Source organism: Nasonia vitripennis, unplaced genomic scaffold (genome assembly GCF_009193385.2).
Source record: "Nasonia vitripennis strain AsymCx unplaced genomic scaffold, Nvit_psr_1.1 unplaced0148, whole genome shotgun sequence".
NCBI lineage: Eukaryota > Metazoa > Arthropoda > Insecta > Hymenoptera > Pteromalidae > Nasonia > Nasonia vitripennis.
Window position 1 is genome coordinate 623,502 of NW_022279927.1, and position 24,088 is coordinate 647,589.

The window sequence follows — 24,088 nt, forward strand, 5'->3', positions numbered from 1 at the left end:
GTGCTATATCCGGATCAGGAAAATGATGTTGCACTTCATCTTCAATTATTTCCGCATTATGGTCTTTATACTCTTCTTGAAAATCCAAAGAGTCATCAGTAATCATTTCTACATCGTTGAAATCATGTGTTGCATCTATTAAAATTTCTTTTATTTTTTCGGCCAACTCTGTTTCGTGATAATTCGTGACACTATCTGGTATGTTTAACGCTTGAAAGTATGCTAATAATAAGTTTAGAACGTTTAACGGATTAATTTTCATTTTTCAATCTAAAATGAAAACAAGCGGTAAAATTTATACAAGCTGTGTTTTTGCATGTAAGGCACGACTGCTACATTTCTACCAGAATAAAACGAGTGAATGTAAATTGAATCAAATCATTAATTTATGCATTGGAGAAGAATTCTCGTTCCACTTTGTGATGTTCGGAAAACTCTATTTTTGGTTTTATTCAACTTTTATTCACTTTGAAATTGAATAATGTAAATCTATATAAAATCACTAAAGAAAATTTTCTACAACTGTATGATACCACTGACAAACAAAAAGACGTACTATTCGTACTTTCCGGCATCGAACTAGAATACCCACAAAACTCACTCACAGCCTAAAAAATAACACAGGCAGCTGAGGTAAACACTCGATGAAAACAATCTAAAAAAAGAACATATTGATTCGCACATATTGTCAACAACTTTTATGAGTGAAAGACATTTATCTGTGGAATTATCATTGAATGTACGATAACATTCATTAAACTAATGAATGCATATAAAATTCCCTTTCAATAACAACGTGTTCTTTAATTGCAAATGAAGTTCGAGTATTAATATTCTTTTATGTATTTTTACCAATAACAAAAATTATCATAGTAATATAATAATAATAATAATAATAAGAAGAATAAGCATAATTGCAATAGCAATAATAACAGTAATACTGATAATAGCAATGATAATGAAAAATAATAATAATAATTAGAATAATATTTATTATTAAATTTAGATTTTTTGATAAATTCATTAAATCGTAGCAAATAGTATTATTATGGAATTCCAGACTGTAAATATTTTACTATAGATACAATAATCATTACTTCGAGAATTCATCTAAAAAACTTTCGGCTTACGAAATAATTGTAACAATGAAAAACTCCCAAGTTTGACAACATTAAATTTTATTACAAAACGCAAAAGAGTTTGATAAACTAATTTTATTAACCTATGTTTTTTCATTTGCAAAAAAGTGTGGACTTTTTGAATTTATAAAATTATATAATTATGCAATTTATGAAATACTTTATAATTTATGAAATTACTTTTGAAATTATGCTAATTTATAAAAGCAGAAAAATAAATAATCTTTGATTGAAACATAAAACGAGACGTTATTTGTTACATACAAAATGATAGAATAAAATATCGGTAATATGTCTATACTCGTGTCTACGGTAAAGCATAGGCCTTCGGCTTGTCTGGAGGTTAGGGGTTTGGAGTCGTTTGGTTAAAAAGCACAACCATTTAGCCTACTTGTTCTTTAGGGGTTTAGGGTTTAAGGCTCTTTAGTTCACATGTACAGGCTACAAAGATCACACATTTGTAAACAAGTTTTTTTCAAAGTTAAAATTTTTTTTCGACATTTTCGTCCACCACATTGGATTCGCCATTTTGTATTTTTAAAATCTGATATCAGATTTATAAAGAGCGATCTCGAAAACCCCTATATACAAACCTTCTACAAAATATTATGGATTGAAGTATACTTATAGTTATTTTGTGTTAGGGGTGGTTTACCCCCCTAAGGGGAAGTATCTATGAAAAAACCGAAAAACTTAATTTGTTTATTATAGATGTTTACAAATTTTTTCCAATTATTTAGTCGTTTAAAACTTTTTTATTATATAAAATTTTTTTTCGATATTTCCGTCCGCCATATTGGATCCGCCATTTTGAATTTTCAAAATCTGATAACAGATTTGTAATCAGCGACCTCGAAAACCTCTATATACAAACTTTCTACGAAATATTATGTATTGAATTACATATTTACAGTTATTTTGTGTTAGGGGTGGTTTACCCCCTTAGGGATAATATTTATGAAAACACCGAAAGACGTCAACTAAATTTTGTTATTAAGGATGTTTAAACATTTTTTCCAATTTTTTTTAGTCGGTTTAAACATTTTTATTATAAAATTATGCCAAAAAATATATGTTTTCAACCCCTAAAAAATAGGGGATGCTACCCTTACTCTTCAAATCACCATGAAATACTTGCTCTTTTTGTAAGAAATAACCTCCAGTTTGTTTCATTGAAAAATATTAATTTTAAGCCGAGATATTTAAAAAAAACGCTTTTTGGGGGTTAACTTTAGGGGAGGTTTTTACCCCTTAAAAGTGAAAATTAGCCGATAAAAAAAATACGTGTCTCTTATTTTTTTATGTTCTACAACATATATGAAAATCATCAAAATCGGTGAGTTCGGGTTGGGTACCTTTCTTGTTAGTAATAAGAGTAGATTGAACTTCTATAAACGGGCACTTGATGATCTAGCGGGTGAAGGAGCCTAGTCAAAACGGGTATTGATGGATACGGATAATCTCCCTTTATCTGGCCTCTGTTAGCAATTACGGATAAACGATTCTGACTATGCAACAGCTCCTTATTATAATTCGGTGAATTACAGTGGAATTAATACCCCCCCCCCCCTTCTTCAAGTCCAAGGTATGACAGAACCGCTGCAAGGGGACTAGTTTGCCACTCAGGTATTCTAAGTGGCCGTTAACGGTGACCCGGGAATACCTGGCACCCTTCCCGGGTAATCAGCCTTACTGCTGCATAACGCGCTTGCAGTGGTGGACTTTGAGTTTCCTAGCTTTTCGTGGAGAAGAAAGCAAAAAGAATATCACGAAAAAGAATCTAAAGGAGGAAAGGGGGGCGAAGCTGATAAAAGCAGGGCAGCAACGCTTAGCGATTTGACGGCAGAAAACCCCTCTACGAAACTGGAAAAGAGGCAGAATTTAGGAAAAAAATAAACAAGATCCGCTGACCCAATGGTTATGGGTCTAAAACTTCTCGTAGGAACCCAAGAAAAATTGTGATTTCGGAGTCGCATACTGATATCGACCTGAAATCCATTTTGTGCCCAGGCTGCCCACCTTTGGTATTTTATACCGCGAAATCTTAAACATCTTCTGTCTACGGCTTGCGCTACCTCTACTACTAGCATTTGGTTCGGCATGAAGAGGATAGGGGACCCCAGGCGTTAAGAGCCGCAAGGGAGCTAACGTGACTCCGGCTGATTTAGTTGCTACCGAAAAGCCCGGTCTGTGGCCAGGCATTATGGAAGCCAGGATGGTGGATCCTCTCGCGAGAGCAGTTATGTACAAACGTAGACGCGCATATGAAGCCATACAAAGCCACTATCTGAATACTGGGAAACAAGCTGGATCTGGAGGCGGTGCTGGGACTTCGGACCTGGGGTATCGGTATCTCGATCTGGAGCGCACAGATGAAGGGTACTGAGTTATTGGGTGAGTGCAGGAAGGGACTAGACTGTGGTATCTTTCTGGTCTTGGTCACCTTAAAGATGGACGATATATCGAATAATCGACATCACGTGGGAATCGAAAGATACCCAGATGCAGCTAGGCTAATTCAGAGACTTGCAAAGAACCCTGAGGTATGGCTTAAAGCAATAAAATTACAAAGAGGAGAATATGCGGCTATGGAAGAGAAGTGCCTCCATGTTTTTATAGAAGCTAGTTTCCTGGACGTAAAAAAAATGTGGCCTGACTCCTCTCAGGGAAATATACTGCAGAATACAGTCGAGCAGCTGGCGGGCTGGCAGCTGGCAGATTTCCAGTAAGAGGGACTGAAGGAACTTATAGGTCCCCTAGTCAAATTTTTCAGAGCCAGCGTCACCTCAGTATAAGTGCCCAAAATCTGGAAAACAGCTAAGGTAGTATTTATTTCTAAACCAGGGAAAATAAGCCACACGAGCGTCAAGTATTCAAGACCCATCAGCCTAAACTCCATGCTGTTTAAAACACTCGAGCGGTTAGTGGACAGATACATACAAGATGACAACCTTAATATAAACCCACTGCACTCTAGCAAGCATGCCTAAAACCGCATTACACTTTGTGTTTTACCGCGTGAAGAAGCAGCTTGAAAAGGGCGACCTTATGGTAAAAGCATTTGTGTACCTAGGGGGGGTGCTCAATCATACCTTAATTGAAAGGACCACTAAAAAGGTTATTAAGAAGAGCGTGCTTTGGCTGCTGATTCAATAGTTAGAGGGCATGCTGATCTTGTAATACCCCGTACAAGCTCCGTAGTGTATATGAAAATTATTAAACAACTAAGATTATTTAAACGCAATTTTAGATAATACGCGAGTCGTTATTAGCGGCGCAACTTAAGTGCCAGCGCAGCTAAAGCGCCTAATCCCTGCTCTTAAGCAACTTACGCCTTGAGCAGGTAAAAGACTTTCTACGATTCCTATACTTGTGAAATTGCAATTAAGACACAATAACACAGATGACTGCGAGTCAAAATTATATTGTAAAAATAAAAGCGGATTTTTAAATTTAGTTTTGTTACTACGAATATATGCAAAATTCATGCAATATTCTGACTAATACTTATTGATAGAATATATTTATTTTTGTTGTCAAAACATAATAACAATATTTTATTATTGTAATAATTTTCCACTACCTGATATCCCGGACCTGAATATAATTAATACCAAACAACAAAAAATTAATTTTCTCTATTTGACCCGTCGTCATAATTGCGACGCAGGTTAGCAAATGTGAAGCACTCTGCATAAACAACTAAGATCAATTACGCGCGTAAGACCGAGCAGAATGGTGACCGTTTCATTGGCGATCCTGCTAGAATATCAGGTTTACAAAGTGGAATTTATGACAATAATATTACAACAATTAGAACTTCCATGACATACTCATTGCAATTCACGCAATCACTCGAATGTAATATATGCAATTCACAAGACTCTGATTTTCATTTTTAAGTAATCTAGAAATAAACAGACTTGCGATTATTGTACGCAGTCACAAACAAATTTATTCGACAAACACAAAATGTTAGACGCACGTAAAAGCGTATTCTCAAGCACACTCAGACAGAGCGGTGTTGCCACTCGGGGTGCCTCCACAGAAACTTTGGAAATACAATTAAATGAAACTCTCAACGCAGTTCTCACAAGGGATAACGCGAATCAATCTATGGTCGATGATCCTTCCTTGAACGCTAACTGGGCTCGTAAAGTTTATGACGTTTCGAAATACCTTTTATGAAAATTTAAAAGAACGAGTCGAACAGAATGGTCTGAACTTTTCCAGTCTAAACTTTGGGCAAGACACGCTAAGAAAGAAGGTTAATGAATATAAATCTAACAAACTCAATCTGCTAGACAACGATGATTTAGACAAATTTGAAGAAAACATAACTGCTCTCACAAACACGAGTCAAAATTTTCTTAAAATAACTAAATCAAATAAAACTAGAATCAAATCTCTCGAAGTAGAGCATGTAAAATATAACGACGCGATTATTAAATGCGATGAAACTTTACAAAATCTTAAAGCACGAATAAAAAATTCTAACAAAACTTTTTTCAAAGAATTTTAAACATGATCTAGTAAAATCGGCAAAATTCGGTCTTCTAGCTAAGCAATCACTCTTGATGCCACTAATACTACTCTGAGTCTTGCGTCAAAATCGCCTAAATTAAAACCACCGATATTCAAAGCCGATGGTAAGGAAAAACCAATGCGATATTTGCAGAAAATAAAAAAATATAATGATGTTTTAAATATAGATGGTGCTGAGATGAATTTTAGCATGGTTCGATTAGATTGAATCCTAGTCCCGTTTCTATTATTTGATTCAAATGGCGTTTTGTTATGTAGCCGTCGCAAAACTGAATAGTATACATAACCGGTGACAGCTTATCTATAATCTTCGCTTCGGTTCTGTTAGAATTTTTTCGAAAATTCTTTACAAATACTATGTCGCCTATTTCTAAGTAACTTATTCTTTCCCCTCTTTTACCTCGCATTTAAGCAAATTGTTGTTCTTCTACGGTATCTGCGGTGTGATTCTAGACATGTTTTGCATGTCACTTCGATTGCTTCTATCTCCACGTCGATATTAGGCAACCACAAGTAGTTTCTCGTTCTCTGCTATATGAGTAGTGTGTAATTCTTTTAGCATTTGCGCTTTTATACACTCCGGTATTATTAATCTATACCCTAAGAATACACATCCACTTTCGATAATTGCTACGTTTATTGTGATATATTATTTCTGTTTGTGTCAGGTCCTTAATTTTTGACCAACCGTTTTGAGCGTGAACTACTTTTTTTAAATATTTTATCTTGTGCTGTCGCTTTTGCCACCTTAGCAAAATTTATCATAGTCTCTCTAATTTATAAAGTTTACATTTGAAAATTCGCGATCAAAGACTGCTGTTTTATCTGCTACAGAAAAACGTGATAAAACATCACAGTTGCCATTCGCTTTTCGTTTTACGGCTTCAATTGTGTACTTGTGAACTGACAAGGCCACTCTCTTGCATTTTTCTCACTTGCGAGCCCCCCCCCCCCCCCCCACCCGCCCCTGCTACTCACTACTAACTCTCGTGCACTGACTCAAGGTCGTTCTCACGCGCTTCCTACTGGAGTTCTCCTGAACTATGCCCACGCAGTTAAAGTTATCTAAGTATATCTCTCTGTCACTCTCGCGAAGCCTATAATGACACGTTCTTTTCTCACTTACAGATTTCAATTTTTTTTTACACTTCTAAATGTTTAGCTCGTTATTATATGAAATTTTTTTTACATATTTACACAAACATTTTATTTATAATTGAGAATTGTGGAAGGGAATGAATGATACGATTATGAGTATTCAAACTATTATATTAGTTAAATACATTTTTACATATTTATTTTTTCAAAAAAATAATACATTATTATTTGACTCATTATACTATAATATTCTACTAGCAGGTGTGACGATCGAACGCGAATTCGTATTTCGCGCGCTCGCCGCGTCGCGCGAACACTCCATGCGTGACGGCGACGTTGCCAGTTCGGCGGTACTCGAGAGGCGCGCGCGGAATCGGCGCGCGAGATCAAATAGGTAGACGCGCTAACGCAGTTCGGACGCACGAATACGAAACCCGTATAACACCCGCGAGAATTCACATAGACGAGACGCGAGCGATTACACCATCTAGAGTCAGCTAGGCTTCTGAGAAAGCTAACCACCTCCGGCTTCTCAAAGCAAGTCATCCGCTAGTTTGCCTTATATCTCAATGGAAGAGAGCAAACCGTCGTTGGTAACTATAGCGAACGTTCTTGACCTTGGCATCTTAACATCGGTGTCCTGGGTTCTGTTTTGGGTCCCTTGCTGTTTGCATTGTACTTTAACGATATTGGTTTCTGCCTGGATTCCGATGTCTCCTAACTAATCTATGCGGATGGCCTGTGTTCACGTCGCATGCTTGAACGCGCTCATGGCAGAAAGTATTTGTCGCGAATTCGCTCTCCTGCCCCTCTTAGTGTGCGAAGACGCACATGTGATCCTCTGCTCGAACCTGGCGAGAGTTTTCCGATCAGAACTGATTAGGCTACGGCAGCCGACGGCAAGAATTGTCTCCGAGCTTAAGTAACCGTCTCTAAGCGAATTTATTACAAGTTAACTCGTTTTTCATAATCAGCAATTTACGCATATTCAGAGTTCAAGAATTGTTAATTAGATTTAGTGTCAACATTAGTGATAATATACGAAGCATTTGAAGGGATTATTTAGTGTTTTTCTTTTCCCAACAAATCCTGACGCATTCTCCTTACGCCGCCTACTATTTACTGTAGCTGTTCTAGGAAGCGAACTTAGTCTCACCTACAGCTTGCAAATTTACAGCCAATGCCATCTTGAGGAGCTCGATTCTTGCTCTAACAAGATACGTGCTAACGATAGAATAATGGGCTGGGCTGCACAAAACCTTTTATAACTTAACATAAGTAAAACTAAAGCAAATATCCTAGGCCCCCCTACTATATAAACGCTTTACCTTCAGTAGCTGACACTTTCATTAATATTGGGTGTGCCCGGGTCAAATTTAAATCTTCGGTTGGTAATCTGGGATTGGTGCTTGATTCTAAACTCATGTGGGAGGAGCATGTCACACAAATGCGTAAGCGTGATCAATTACTAATGTACAGGCTCTACTTCTTTAGAAAGAGTACCAATCTCAGTCTGTGCAAGCATCTTGTGCAAGCGCTCCTTTTACCAATAATTGGCTACTGCTTAGTTGTGTACCGTAACCTGACTCAAGAACTTGACACAAAGCTACAGAGACTCGTGAATACTTTCGCGTAACACTCCAGCCTATGAGGGGGAGCTGACACCTCTGGACATCCTACTATACAGCACTTTTTCGCCCTCGAAAATATGTAAACATCTTATACACTCCCACAAATACATACAAACATGCTCACTTCGGCTTACTCCATTATCTCATCTTACACATTCTTACTCAACACAATATCTAAGAGATTAATCTTTACCTATTCTGTTTATTGTTCTCTCTCTCTTCTCTCTCTCTCTCTCTCTCTCTCTCTCTCTCTCTCTCTCTGGCGCTGGTGGTAAGCTAAGCACGCACTATATTTCGCTCTGTGCAATAATACTAGTTATTAATATTCTCTTCACTCTCTCGAGTAACCTTTTACAGCGGAAGAGTCTTCCCAGCGGCCCCTAAGCATCAGTCAAAAAACAGCAATCTTTTTGCAATTTTTAAGAGCCGGGAAGGATTTCCGCAAAAAGTTGTGCTACATAACCTCAATCATCCAGAGACGTGCTCTACTATCGTTGTGCTCCGCCAATCTCCGACTCAGTCATCCGCATCGCACCTGTAAGGCACAAGCTCAGTATTTTTAATCAGTACAGTGTTGTGAGTGGAGAGAAATCGTGCAGTACGGTGTTTATAGACTACGAGAGCAGCTATAGCTATAGCTATATCTCTATCTCTCTCTATTCGTCACAACGTTGCCAGTCGTTGGCGTTGCTAAGCCGGAACTTTATTTTTCTGACATCAGAGGGCAGCACTCTCCGAGCCAGCGAACTGCAGTATAGTACAGCAGCTCCACCGCCAGGTGGTCCCGACACGGCGTACGCAAACACGCACCCAAAAGAGCGTCCTGAAGGCTCTTATACAGAGACTACTCTAGCCACTGCACACCACGGCGCTCTTCACCTTATTTCCTGCACCACTTGTCGACTGAGCCGAATTACCTCCCGTGTATAACATCGATTGCGTCATTTGTTTTAAACACTATGTTGAAACCTGAGGGAGATGACGAACAACTGTTGGTGCATACATCGTGCAAGACTTGCACTGATGTCATTGCTTTGCGTAATCCGCGCAAATGCGACAAATGTGGCTGGTACTACCATCCTAAATGTACGCCTATTCAGGCAATTAAGGAAGGTGGCAAGACTATACAAATCTGCAAGAACTGCTTGGTAGCTGCTAATAAAACTCCACGCAGCACCTCTACCTCTTCTCCATCTTCACGAAGCAGCAGCCCTCTGCCCCAACAACAAACACGCTACAGGAAACCGGTTGAGGAGATTAAAGCTAAGCTTGAACAACTGCTGTCGAGTGGCGCTGGCTCTTCTTCTTTGTCTCCATCGAATGCTCCGGCGCTGTATACCGAGACCATCCAGTACCTCCGTGAAACCAACACGAGAATCCAGGCGCAATTGGATGGCGTTGTATCGACCCAGGCAAAGCTCTCTGCAGAATTGGTCATAACCGGCCTGACCTTTTCGGAGACGACATCCTTAAGGCACCTTGCCTATGCAGCTCTTTGGCCCTTGGACGCTGAGCTAACGGAGAGAGACATTATCTCTGTGCGACCCGAAGGGTGAGAGTAGCCCGCAATGACACTGCGGACGCTTCTGATGCAGGCCCTGGAGCAGTCAGGTTACCGCTCTCAGTCTCACTATCCAGGACGCTCATGCACTCGCTCATCTCTGCTAAAATGAAGATTCGGAAGCTACATACTACGCAGCTGTCTAGCGAATTGCTGCATAAGGCCCGCATTGCACTACCGCTTCCGGATTCGTTCATCAACGTCAACAAATGGTTGCCGTCTGATGTCCTTCGGCTCCGCAAACTGTAAGGGAGGCTGCAAGAGAGCACGGCTGCACCACGTTTGTGAGGGATGGTCGAATATACATCAAGCTATAGAAGGAGGATCGTGCTGTGAAGATTGTGTCGGATGAAGATCTGAAGAATTTTTTAGGCTCGATCACAGCCAACTGTAGTACACACCCCTCATTCCACGTAGATCACCATCATCTGAATCATCCACCACATCTTCAATCACTCCTAAGGTAACTCTGTCTGAGGGTCTAAGAGTCTGCCATTTCAATGCGAACTCTCTTACGGGTCACATTGAGATGGTCAGGCTCTTCTTGTCCACTCGTCCCCTCTTTCACGTGATAGCTGTGACGGAAACCTGGCTTGACGAGAAGGTTCTATCCCTTCACTGGAAAACTATACGCTCTACAGACGTGACAGAAACAGGAACGGGGGAGGTGTGGCACTCTATATACATCACTCACTGACTGCAAACGTATTATCATCCTCTGATGGAGCTTGGTCGGGCAAGCCAGGCAAACCGGAGTACCTTTTCTGTGAGGTCTCCGCGAAGGGAGTTTCACACATCTTTGTGGGAGTCGTGTATCGTCCACCACATGCCCCTTTTATTCAGGATAATAACTTCATTGAACAGCTGACTACTTTTATGCACAACTATTCCACAAAGGTCATTATGGGTGATTTCAACGCTGACCAACTCTCCTCATCCGAAGATGCCAAGTTCATCAAGGCCTATATTGAGGAAAACTCCTTATTGTCGGTCCCTTATAGTGCCACGCACCATAAACAGGACTCCGACACCTGGCTTGACATCTGCTTAATTGATGAGCAGGATCGCCTGCTATCACACTACAAAACTGATACTCCTTTCATCAACGGACATGACCTAATCACTGCCACTCTCGACGTACAGATCCCACGCTACGTACCTAAAGCATACTCTTACAGAAACTACAAGGGAATCTGTGCCAAGAAGCTAAGGGACTTCCTTGGCACATGTGACTGGTCATCTCTCGCTACGTCATAACTCGACGAATGCATCACCCTTCTTAACGCTAACTTAACGAACGCCATAAATCATCTCGCCCCATTACGGACTGTTACTCCAAGACGTAAACGTCACCCGTGGTTTACCACGGCTCTTCGTGACCTCTTGACTGAACGGGACAGACTTTACAGAAGGTTTCGCAGAACTCGTCTACCTTGTGATCGATATTATTATAGAGTAGCAAGGGACGACGCTCACAGACAGGTTGAGGAGGCCAGGCTGAATTATTATTATTCACGCCTGTCAACCCTAACTGATGTCGCTGAGATCTGGAGAGAGCTTGAGAACCTTGTAATCACCACCTCTAAAGCACCATCACCTTCTCGCTTCTCTACAGATGACCTCCACAAACACTTTAGTTTCATCTCAAATGATCCACTGGCTCCTGCAGTTGAGGTTTTTCTGCGTACCCTCGAGAATCTAGACTTCCCTGAGCATTTCAACTTCAAGGTTATTACAGAATCGGACGTTTTGGCTGCTGTGTCGTACTTCCACACCCAGGCCAGAGGTAACGATGGCATCCCACAGGTTGTAATTTCAAAGGCACTATCCGTACTCGCTCCTTTACTATGTCGGATTTTCAACCTGTCCTTAAGCGAGTCCCGCTTCCCCTCTGCCTGGGAGATGTCGCTGGTGCGAGCACTTAACAAGGTCAGTTCACCAACAGCCCTGACTGACTACCGTCCAATTTCTTTACTCTGTTTTTTATCAAAGGCGCTGGAGTGGCTGGTGCACAGGCAAGTCTCGGAATATCTTGAATCAAGACTACTCATTGACAACCTACAAACAGGCTTCCGCACCGGTCACACCACACAGTCTGGCTTAATTAAGGTGACTGATGATGTCAGGCTTGGCATAAACAAAAATAAAGTCACGCTTCTGTTTCTATTTGATTTCAGCAAGGTGTTTGATACGGAGTGTCACGTCAGGCTCGTGAGAAAGCTATCCTCTTTCGGCATCTCCAAGTAGGTCATCCGCTGGCTTGCATCTTACCTTACGGGAAGAAAGCAGGCCGTTATTGGTAACAACGACGAGCTCTCCACCTTCCGGCCCCTGAACACCGGTGTCCCGCAGGGATCGGTTCTAGGTCCCCTGCTGTTCGCGTTGTACATCAATGACATTGGTTTTTGCCTGGATTCAGATGTGTCCCATCTAATCTATGCGGATGGCTTGCAAATATACAGCCAATGTCACCTTGAGGAGCTCGATTCTCGTTCTGACAAGATGAGAGCTAATGCCGGAAGGATAATGGGCTGGGCTGCACAAAATCACCTTAAACTTAATGTCCTGAAAACTAAGGCAATCGTCCTGGGCTCCCCCTACTACATTAATGCTTTACTAACTGTTGCTAACACATACATCAACATAGCGGGAGCCCGGGTCGACTATGAATCATCCGTGCGCAATCTGGGGTTGGTGCTTGACTCCAAACTAACGTGGAAAGAGCACGTTACACAACTATGCAAACGTGCTCACTCATTAATGTATAGGCTTTATTTTTTCAGGAAAAGTACCAATCTCAGGTTGCGTAAACATCTCGTGCAAGCACTCCTATTTCCAATCATCGACTACTGCTCATTGGTATACTGTGACCTGACCCAAGAACTTGACATAAAACTCCAGAGACTCGTAAACACGGGAATTCGATACATCTATGGTGTAAGGAGGGACGAGCACATCACCCCCTACAGGCGTGAACTGCAATGGCTTACAACTGCCGGACGTAGAAAGTACTTTACAGCCTGTTTTCTACGAAAACTGTTTAACACAGCTGAGCCTTCCTACATCTTGGCCTTTTTTGACTTTCACGTCGCGCACAGGCCTGTGAGGGGGGAGGTGACGTCTCTGGACATCCCGACTTTCAAGAAGGAGACGCTGAAAGGTTCATTCCATATAAGCGCCTCATACCTCTGGAACTCGCTACCATCACGCCTTCGCAACACTAAATCCATGTCACACTTCAAACAATTAGCTAAAGAATATTTTTACGCACTTGAAAACTCATAATCATCTCACAAACACTTACACTCCTCCACTCTATATATATCATTTCACATTCACTCTATATATATCATCTCTCTCACACACACACACACAAATTATAACTTGTTTTACTTTATACTGTTATTTTGAATTGTACAACACAATGTACAGAAATACAACTTATTTAATCTCTCTCTCTCTCTCTCTCTCTCTCTCTCTCTCTCTCTCTCTCTCTCTCTCTCTCTCTCTCTCTCTCTCTCTCTCTCTCTCTCTCTCTCTCTCTCTCTACATCCCGACCTTCGCGACAGAGGCGCTAAGGAACTCATTTCATTTAAGCGCTGCATACCTCTGGAACACATGACCTTTACACATACGCAATACTACTTCAATTTTACTCTTTAAACATAAAGCTAGGCAATACCTCTACAACCTCGAAAACACATAGTCATTTCTCATTACTCTTATATAATCACTTACCTCATACCATAATTTATTCTTTATCTAACGTATATATCATACACTATCTCAAATTTACAAACTGTATTCTTTTAATCTTATTCTTTATGATTTATGTGTACAACATAATGTACAGTAATAAAAAACTTATCTAATCTAATCTAATTTAATCTTAGATAATTTTTCTCTCTCGCTTTCGTGGGTCAATAATGTAGAATAAGAAAAAAAAACGCGGGCTGTGGGACTTGGGCGTTAGGCCTAAAATAGCAGGGATGCGCTCGCGGACAAGCCTGTGTGCTAGTTGGTATGGTGGAATGACTGGATTTATCGATAAGAATATACACTGGTTACCGATGTCGATGAGGTAGGCCGATTACCGACGTCAGTAAGGTAGGGATCGCAAATCGCATAGTGACTTAGGGTAGAATCTCCTTAGCCCCTACTACTTGAACAAAACAGCATTTTAGACATTGATTATATAGTATTTATTATCTCTTTTCACCACTCGAATTAACTTGTTAACAACAATAAAATAATCAAACTCTTTGTACTATTTTAAAGCAAAGGAAATGGAACGTACTGCAGATACCCTACTAATAGATGGCGGTACGCATCACTTTTAACAAATAGAGAGGTAGAGAAAAGGTTATTCGACTTAGTATGCACATTGGTTATAATAAAGTATTGTAGTATCGAAAAATACATTCGCTCACTAACCGCAACCACGAATTCAAATTACTATTCTTGCTTTTTTTACAAACTTACAAAATCAGTTTAAAAATAACTAGTTCAAAATTTCTTGACAAGGTTATCAAAACAATTTTATGGTACAATCTCTATTACAAAATTTTAATATTACCTGCTCAACTTTACTAAAAACTCTTAAAAGGTTAAGGCCAGCTAATTTTTTTATATCCTCTTCATTCCATGTTGGATCTTCAAGAAGAGTGGCCAGAAGTTGTGGATAACGCGATACATCCTCTAAACCTGTAGGAGTGCTGAAAAAAGAGATATATATATATATGTTTCGAATAAATCATTCTTATAATTATTTAAATTTTTAAAGATTGTGTATTAAAATAATATATGTAAATGTGTACGCTTTCTTTAATTTAAAATATGTAATAATCCAGGCTCTTTTAAGTACTACAATACGATAGTTTAATATAATTTATCTATATTTTTAACATGATTTACTATTTTTTGTAACAATTAGAGCCTAATTATTTGTAAGTTAATATCAGCTTGATTTTAAATATCGCATTGCATTTAAAAAACCAATTCGTTTGAAAATCAAAGAATATTGTGAGATTAAATCAAATAGTCGTTGAAATTCCATTTCGATTGTAACTAGCGCGTCATGCGCTTTTTGATGCAAAGTATGCAAAACGCCTTTTGGGCTTTGTGCGCTTGCGTTTTTTCCTTGGTGCTTGCGCTACGCATCCACCTAGATTCCTACGATGGTTCTAGTGGTTCCCTAATGGTTCTAGTATCGAGCTGTTTAAATAAGAGACTTATACGGTTTACAGAAAAAATACAATTAAAATTGCTAAAATACAATTCTAAGCTTTTCGGACTAAATGGAGTTTGTCGCATTCAAATTTATTGAATTATATGGATGGAAAAATCGATTCTAGGGTTTTATTTGTGTAAATGTTTTCAAAAAAACTATTTGTTACGGTGAAATATTATGTTTTAAAAATATCAACAACTTTCATATTTAACATTTTTATATAAAATATAACGCCTCAAATTTTTACAAAAATAGAATAAAATAGAAATATTAAAAATTATTAAGTATTAAAAGATTTCAATATTGATCTATCAGATTGCAATCATGTAAGTCAAGAATTTTCATGCAATTTCTTTGATAAGAGATATATTCCAGAATTCTTTTGGATTACGAGGCCACCTGTAAGCATAGCAAAAGGACCTTGCATCAATGATATTTTCTTAAAAACTGATAACCTAATTACAATTAGTTATAATCCGAAACAGAAAATTACCTCATATTTATAACTCTCATGAAAATAAAAATAGAATATAATAAACCAATAATAGTTTTAAATCACAAAAAATTATAAAACTTATGAAAATTAGATATCAATAACGAACAACTCAAAAATGAATATAAAAATTATGCCGAAATCTTAGAGAAAGTTATTAAAGACGCTAAATATAGATATGATAAAAAACTAGTTGAAGAAAACGTTTTTGACGTTAAAAAAACTATAAAAACCTTTCTAAAAGCCAAAATAATGGCGAGTAAAAGTTTCTTTACAAAAGTAGTTAAATTCCCAAACCAAACATAACTGATGTCAATTAATTGTTTTTCATATTTTTTAGATATATGCATGTGTGATCTCCCATGTTCATACATACTTTGGCATTCACGTATATGTATAACGTCTATACGACTGCATTCCTGCACTCATACAGACGACGTATACTGAACCGATTGCGACAGTACGAAATCGATCGCAGAACATCAGAGAGAGTGTTTTGACCTACGAGTCAGCACTTCTTACGCGCGTATAACTGACTTACTTTTGTACATCATCCTTGAACGTCAGATGTTGATTGGTTGATCGTTGCCAGGTTTTATTTAATTTCACAACTTCTTGAATCGTCACCGAGGCTTTATAAAGCCAGGAAACGATCCAAGGAGTGCCTTTTGTACTAGTAACCTGTTGTTGTGTAGCTGTACCCAGTCAGCGAGTACAAGTGCTATCTCTTTGTTAACATCGCTTATTGAGTGTGTGCAAACCGCTCAAACTCTGCGGACAAGATATAGTAAACTTCTTGTTTTCTGCTTTGAGAGTCTGCATCGAGCAATGGGCGAAGGGCCTGTCGATAGCAGAACGGCGTTAGTGGGAACCCATAGAGCAACTTAGATTATCCATACATTAATCAGCAACGAGTGATCGTGTAAAATAAGACTAATCAGCATCTGCCGTACCACGAAGGAGCTTCCAACATCCAGGTCACGACAAAGAGAGATTATATAAAAGTATTGTAAGTTAGGTTCATTTAAACAAGAATCAAGCGTAATTACTAATAAGCCACCGCACTACTATAAAAACAATACTATCATAAACATCTTATAAGAAACTGTAACATCTGCCGAGTTCTGGGTTGACGCTAATAAAACTAAACAATAATACTCAATCAGTTTCTAATATTGTTATTAATAATTAAGAGCATCCTTAAAACAACCTAAAAACTTTGAGAAGATGATAGAAGGAGAAAATAAATTTGCTGTCTACACCATAAACCACACAAGGTAAGACCAAGCAACATAGTCGCAGACATTTAGTTGTCCGAGATTCTACAGCGTGATAATACTGCTGACACACCAACAGCGTCCGCACGAAACAAACCTGTCCGCTTTAACAGACAGCGCGGACAGAACACTGTCCGCGCAGATCCTCGTCCGCATAGACGAGTAGCGTGTGACACACTTAGATTTTACAGTCCACGGGTAACTCTAGTAACATAAGGCTTTCGAGCCGAAGGCTAGTTTCTCTTAATTTGAATAATTATGTGTATACTTGCGCAGCCGGTCCTTATACCAAGTACGGTCATTACACATGCAGGTACATTATTTTATATAAAAAAATATTTTTTACTTCAATTCTCAATTGATACAATAGTTTGGATTCCTAAGTAATATTTAAAATTACTTATCTTCCTTGGCATTTCCAAGAGCATATATAATCATCCATTGTTCACAACTTATTAGAAAAATTTTAAAAATATTAAAATCTTGAGTCGTGTATCTATGTATTAAAACAATAAAACGAGCAATCTTGTAAAAATTCACCGGAACCAGTGAATCATTTCAGAATGATAATTATTTTATGATAAATATGTGGCAGAAACATGAATACATTATGATACCGTAAAAAATGGATTTACTTCTAATTTTGATAAACTTTTTTAATAAAATTTGATTTACAAAAAGTGATCAAGCCATGAAACATTTCACATAAATCAGCTATATTAATATAGATATAAAATTATATTTATTTATGTCATTTTTTTAGTAATTAATTACTAATAATGTGTATGTATTCATATACCATACAACATAGTAAGATCGTCCAGATATGATGGATGCTGTAAATAATAATCTTTTCAGAAGAGTTTTGTTTATGTTTTAGTCAGTGTATTAGATGCGTGTATAACTCGCTAAGTTGCTGTGTGTTTTCTCTCTTATTAATGCCGTTCGTATAGAAGAGAGAGAAGACACACAGCATCTCAGTGATGTATATACACATCTAATACACTGACTGAAACGTAAACAAAACAAAAGCAATTGACGTCAGAATTGTAACGTCAGTATAGAAAAAATGTCAACAAACCGCTCGATTTCTCGCACATTATATAAGCTGCGCGAAATCGACAAGCGAACGAATTCGGGGCCGAACAGCTGAGAGAGCAACATCTATATCTTCTTTCTTAATATACATGCTTATACCGGCGGTCGACTACAGTTTCTGTAATTTTTTTTTAATTCGCTATTGTTAAATATTAAAGGAGATCACATGTACATACTATTAATATAAATGAACAGTTTCCTGTGATTGTTTCGGACAAGGTAACATTAACTGTGTAAAGTGCAACCGTCGCTTCCACGTTAAATGTGCCGGGTCGGCAGGTTGTGTTAAGTATACTAATGACCTTGACAAGTTAGTCTGTAACCCTGAAGGGGTCGCGACCTTCAAGCTGTTGGTGTCTTGAGAGGTTGTGACCTACTTGTTGCAATCGAATAACTTTTCATCAGAATTTCCCTTCCAGGTACCACCATAATCCTAGGAGCGGTCTATCTCTAGCCAAATTCCGTTACAACACGATATCAGGAATATGTTGATAAGCATGTTGACAATGCTGATTGTCATTTTGTTATGGTGGAAGATTGCAACCTTCCTTCTGTTACATGGCGCTCTAATCCACTACAGTTTGCTCAGACTGGCTATGTGGACCCGGAGCATCGTATGAATGCTGAACTCATTTGCGTCTGCTTCTCATCGTTCGGACTGTCCTAACTTATTCCACCTCATTCATCGAAGGGATACTCGTTGGACCCGTTGTTTGCCTCTCCTGGATTCATCGATCTCTTTGAACTGAATTAACAGCTTATGCCGACCGATGGTCATCACGTTCCGAGTGTTTTTATTGCGAAAATGTGTTGTGATAGTGATTTTGTATCTATGTTAAAGAGTAACATTTTTGCTGCCAATTACGAATCGATTATAAGCCTCTCGGTGACGTGGACTGGGATTAGATCCTTTCTTGTGACTGCCTTGAGGACGATTTACGTTGTTTTAATAATCTTGTAGACACCTGTATTAACAAACAGTTTTTGTTCTCGAGATCGAATCTTGGTACATATTCTGTGTGGTACAATCGAAGTTGGTTGTTAGGTCAGAACTATTTGACTCTATGTTAAGCTTGCGTTTAATATTCTTTGCTCCACCGTTTCCAAAAATAGTTACGTATGCAAGAGATCAGATATTATCTAGAACAAATAGAATTTGACTCATTAGTTTCCAAAAATGGTTTTGGAGGTGACACCAAAGGATCGTCAATCAAAAAATGTCCTGGTGTAAGTGCAGAAACGTCTTCTTCGTTTGAGCTGATCGCACACAGGGGACGTGAATTTAGACATGCTTCGATTTTCGTTGTGACAGTCATAAATTCCTCAAAAGTTTTTTCTTGGCCAACGACATGTTGCAATTGAAGTTTAAATGAGCGGACGTTAGCTTCCCAACGACCTCCAGAGTTCAGTGCACGTGGGGGAATAAACGACCAGTTAACACCATGGGTAGCTATCGTAGCTGCAACTTTTTGGCTTAACGACGAAGTTTCGGAAAAAAGTCGGCGTAATTCCGCATCAGCCCCGCGTGAATTCGTTGTGTTATCGCTATAGATAGTATGGCAAAGTCCACGTCTGGAGACAAAGCGATCGAAAGCCGCTAAAAATGCAGACGTCGTGAGGTCAGATAATAAATGAAAATTTAATATAAATAGCCTTTACTACCAAACAAATATTGCAACATAACCCTTAAATATTTTTCGTTCTCTTCCAGACGACGCTTTGATCCAGAAGGGACCAGCATAGTCAAGTCCAGTGTACGTGCATTGTCTAGCAGGTCTCGTACGTGAAGCAAGCAAGGAACCCATCAACTGTTCCTGCGTATTTGCGTTAAAGCGAGCACACTTTATGCTTTGGCGTACAATTCCACGAATGAGATTTCTACCATGGATGATTCAGTATTGGCGCTTAATAACGCTCTGTACAAGCAGAAGACCACCGTGCAGTGTAATACGATGGGTTGCTTGTACCACAAGCTTCGTAACGTGATGTTTCTTCGACAGTATTATCGGATATTTTTCTAATTCAGATAATAGCAAATTATGTAGTCTACCTGCTACTCTAATAACGCCATCTGCGTTCAGAAAGGGCGTTAGTCTGCGGAGTGGGCTTGAAGAAACAACATGACCTTTCAATGCGATGTCAAAAATTTCTTGAGTGAAAGATTCTTGTTGCACGAGTCTAAAGAGCGTAGTACGGCCTGCAGATAATTCAGAGGCAGACAGAAAGGTGTTTCTACGTTCAGCAGCAGAAAGTTTTGCGTTTTTTCGCCATCTAAGTATTTAGAACAAGATATTTACGATCTTGTCAAAAGAGGAAAATTTCTCAAACCAATGAGACCAAACGTCAGTTGTGCAGATAGCGAAGATCTCTAACGTTAACGAACGTTTGCGCTCTTTAATACTAGATAAAATGTTGGCGAGTCTTCGCGCCGCTTGCCGTCTATAGTAGACTACAGGGCTAATCTAGCGCCACCATGCGGGCAGCGCTAGGTATTCACGCGTGCTCTGCAAAGTACTCACTCTCCTGCCGACCGCTCTCGAAGCAACAGCTCCGTCGCCCGAGTTATATATATAAGAAGAAAATAAAGAGAGTTATAACAGAATATTAGAGCCTTGTTTAATTACGAGTTCTCCTCACCAACCATCCAACTAGGATTACTCTAACAGGTTGTGGGCCAGCTCGCTGGAATAGAGGAAGAACCGAGAAGAAGACGACTCAGAAGTTTTTATTTTTATCTTTGTTCAGAGGAAAATAAATCAGACGTATCAGAGGTCTAGAGGACAAATTTCAGAAGAAAACGTAAGTACAAGCTTTTGTAAGGTGTAGTCAGAGTAGTAATCAGATATAGCAAAAGAAAGTTTAATTTTTGATCGGTTTCGGGAGTGTGTTGTGTTACCGCATCGACAAGAAAAATGAGAGTTGCGTAAAGAATAGTAGGAAAAGACAGTGCGGTGTCTTAATAATTACAGAATAGATCAGAAGGTTATAGAAAATCAAAAGTCTTAACACGAGACAAAAGCGCGCGACAACGAAACGCACGAGAGCTCGCCGGCAAAAGCCTGCATGAGCCGATTCCGGGAATCGGGGGGAGGTGAGCCGCGACTAGCGACGCTGTCAGAGTCGAGCGCACGGTTTGTTGTGCTCTCTTTCTCTCTCTCTCTCTCTCTCTCTCTCTCTCTCTCTCTCTCTCTCTCTCTCTCTCTCTCTCTCTCTCTCTCTCTCTCTCTCTCTCTCGGAATCAAAACAAATTTTACACGCACGGATTTTTCTCGTAAATTTTTTTTTTCTCCTTTTTGAGTTTCAAAATATATGGTCTAATCAGAATCAGACGTAACGGATTAGATTGGCTATCGGTGTATATATGTAATAAATAAAATCAGAGAAAAATAATTCCAGTTATATCGTTCTCACTCCTATTCAGAATGTCAGAGTTATTCGAGTAAATCAAAAAGCTTCAATTTTTTTGTTGGCTTATTAGTGTTCAGATGCTCTCGAATAAATTTTAAAAACACGCCTTGATAGAAATTTCAATGAAACGGCGGTGCAGTGAATTTGAATTTCTATAAAATTTAAAATTATCAAAAGATAATTACACTTTCTTTCGTGATTTCTTGGACGACATACGCGTGTGCGATCGCCCCCTCGCAAATTATTAAGTGAATTGCGTTCGTTTACTTAGACTGGGAGGGAGCACGTGTGTGGCGTCCGGGAGGCACGGTGCTAGTGCTTGATTTTCAAGCTTGGTTTGACTTGCAGTGCGGTCTAACTTGGCAGAAATCAAAGAAAACTGTCAGAGTGAGCATTCTAACTTTATTTCAGAGGAAAAGAACATCAGAAGCGTTATGTCTGATTGGAGTCTTTCAGACCCATTACCATCAAATGAGAAAGAGGTGGCCAACGAAGGCAACGAAAATCAAGTGGACGATCATTTGAATATCCACCAAGGTACAAAGTGTTTTTAAATCAGAATATAAACAATTAATTCAGAATCAGAAGTTAGGCCTAAAATTCAGAGTTCAAATAATAAATAAAAATTGAATGCTAATCAGAGAAATTGTTTATAATACAGATTCAGATATAGAAGGGTATACACCCCCGGGTACACCCCCAAAAAGAGATATGGAGGGAAAGTCTCAACCTACTGACTCACAAATGGAGTGGAGAATGGATAATCTGGAGAATGCTCTCGAGAGACACTCCGATATACTCGACAATCATGCTGAAATAATCAGAGATCAAACAGTAGCCATACTCGATATGAAGGAAAATATTGACAACCTAAACACCGTCATACAGAAACTCACAGAACAAATAGGAAAATTAACTTCAGAGGTAATTATCTACCCTGCCAGTTCCACACTCAGAGACATAAGTGAGAGTTTAGTAACAATATCAATTCAACAAACTTATCAGATGGAACAAGCGCATTAGGCGACCTCAGCAGAGCTTGTAATGAACTCAGACGATCTATTGCCCTAAACGCAACTAATTCAAAAATAAACATAAAGAGAAATTATAAATTAACAAAAAAAGTACCACTTAACATTTGGTTAGACAATATAAATGCTGAATTAAAAGCTAATAATCTTGCAGACATACTTGACGATTCTTAAAAAGCAGACGTTTCAGAGACAGTAATAGAAAGACAAAACAGAAAAGACCAAGTCAGAGACATTCTAATAAGTCGCGTAGATGATTATTACCATAATAAGATTTTACAAATAAAAGACCCATTAGAAATAGTGATTAAAATCAAAGAGTTCAGACGAGCAGAGGCCAATGTTACCGATTCTTCAGTCAGAGAAAAATTATATAGTCTCAAAATGAACAATAGAGAATCAGTAAACGAATTTTGCGATCGTTTTGACTCTATTATCAGAGATTTTGAAAATTGTATTACCAAAACACCTCTGACGGAGGAAGAGATAAGATCGGCCTTCTTTCAAGCTGTTAGTATAAAATTTAAAGAAATCAGATCGGCCAATATTATAAGACTTCAAGCAACCAAATCAGAGATGAGCCTTGATGACATAAAAACTTTGATACTACAGCTGGAATCAGACAGACGCAAATCAGACGGTAAGCCTTCAGACGACAGGCAAAAAATTGCAGCTAAACAGGCGATAATCACAGACAAGTGTTATCGCTGCAATAAGGTGGGACACAGAGCAGCCTTTTGTCCTCTTAAAGAGAAAAGAAATAAATTCATAATAGGATTTATAGATGATTACACCAGATTTGCCAAAGCATACTCTACTAAACACAAAAGTGAAGCTGGAGATTGCTTAGAAAAATTCTTGGTAACTACAAGAAATTTACTGGGCAAAGAAGAAAAAGTGTGTTTCATCCGAACGGACAATGGCACTGAATTTACTGGAGGTAAATTTTCAGAAGTTATGGAAAAGGAGAAAATTGAAGGAGAGTTCGCACCTCCTTACACTCCACAACATAATGGAACCGCTGAAAGGTTTAACAAAACCATACAGTGGAAAATCAGAGCGCTCATGATAGACTCTGGTCTACCCAAGAGCATGTGGATACTAGCTTTGGAAGTGGCGGTCCATATCTATAATAGAACTCCACACAAAGGAATCGATTCAGAGATACCAATCAAGAAAATGGTTCCAAATGGAAACATGCATCTAGACAAAATCAGACGTTTCGGATGTTTGGCCTATGTCAAAATACCGAATGCGACGAACAAGTTTTCAGACAGAGCAATCCGTACAATCATGGTTGGATATTCTCAAACTGGTTATGTTTTGTGGCACTCTGAATCTCAGAGATTCATTACATCCAGACACGTGAGATTTAATGAAAAACTGGTGTATAGGGATGTGTATAAAACTGACCTAAGAGAAAAATCAGAGACACTAGAAATATCAACAGATGTTGTCAAAACACAACCAGATATACCAAAAGATTCAAAATCAGAGAAAGAGAAAAATCAGAAGAGAAAAGCAGAAGACAAAAATTCAGAAGATTCAAAGGCTAAGAAACCTGAACCAGAAAAGCG

General features: G+C 38.8%; 1 protein-coding gene across 10 annotated transcripts in view; it reads right to left on the reverse strand.

Moving 5' to 3' along the window:
- The window catches only part of LOC107982149 (dipeptidase 1), a 662,392-nt gene that overhangs the window by 13,873 nt on the left and 624,431 nt on the right, over positions 1-24,088 (reverse strand). For all 10 annotated transcript variants that reach the window (XR_004345325.1, XM_032602224.1, XM_031933340.2 and 7 more), the window contains one exon: positions 14,551-14,689. Coding sequence is in view for 9 of the 10 variants with exons in the window: in XM_032602224.1 (XP_032458115.1) it covers positions 14,551-14,689 (139 nt within the window). In the remaining variant the exon portion in view is untranslated. The remainder of the gene's footprint in view (positions 1-14,550; positions 14,690-24,088) is intronic.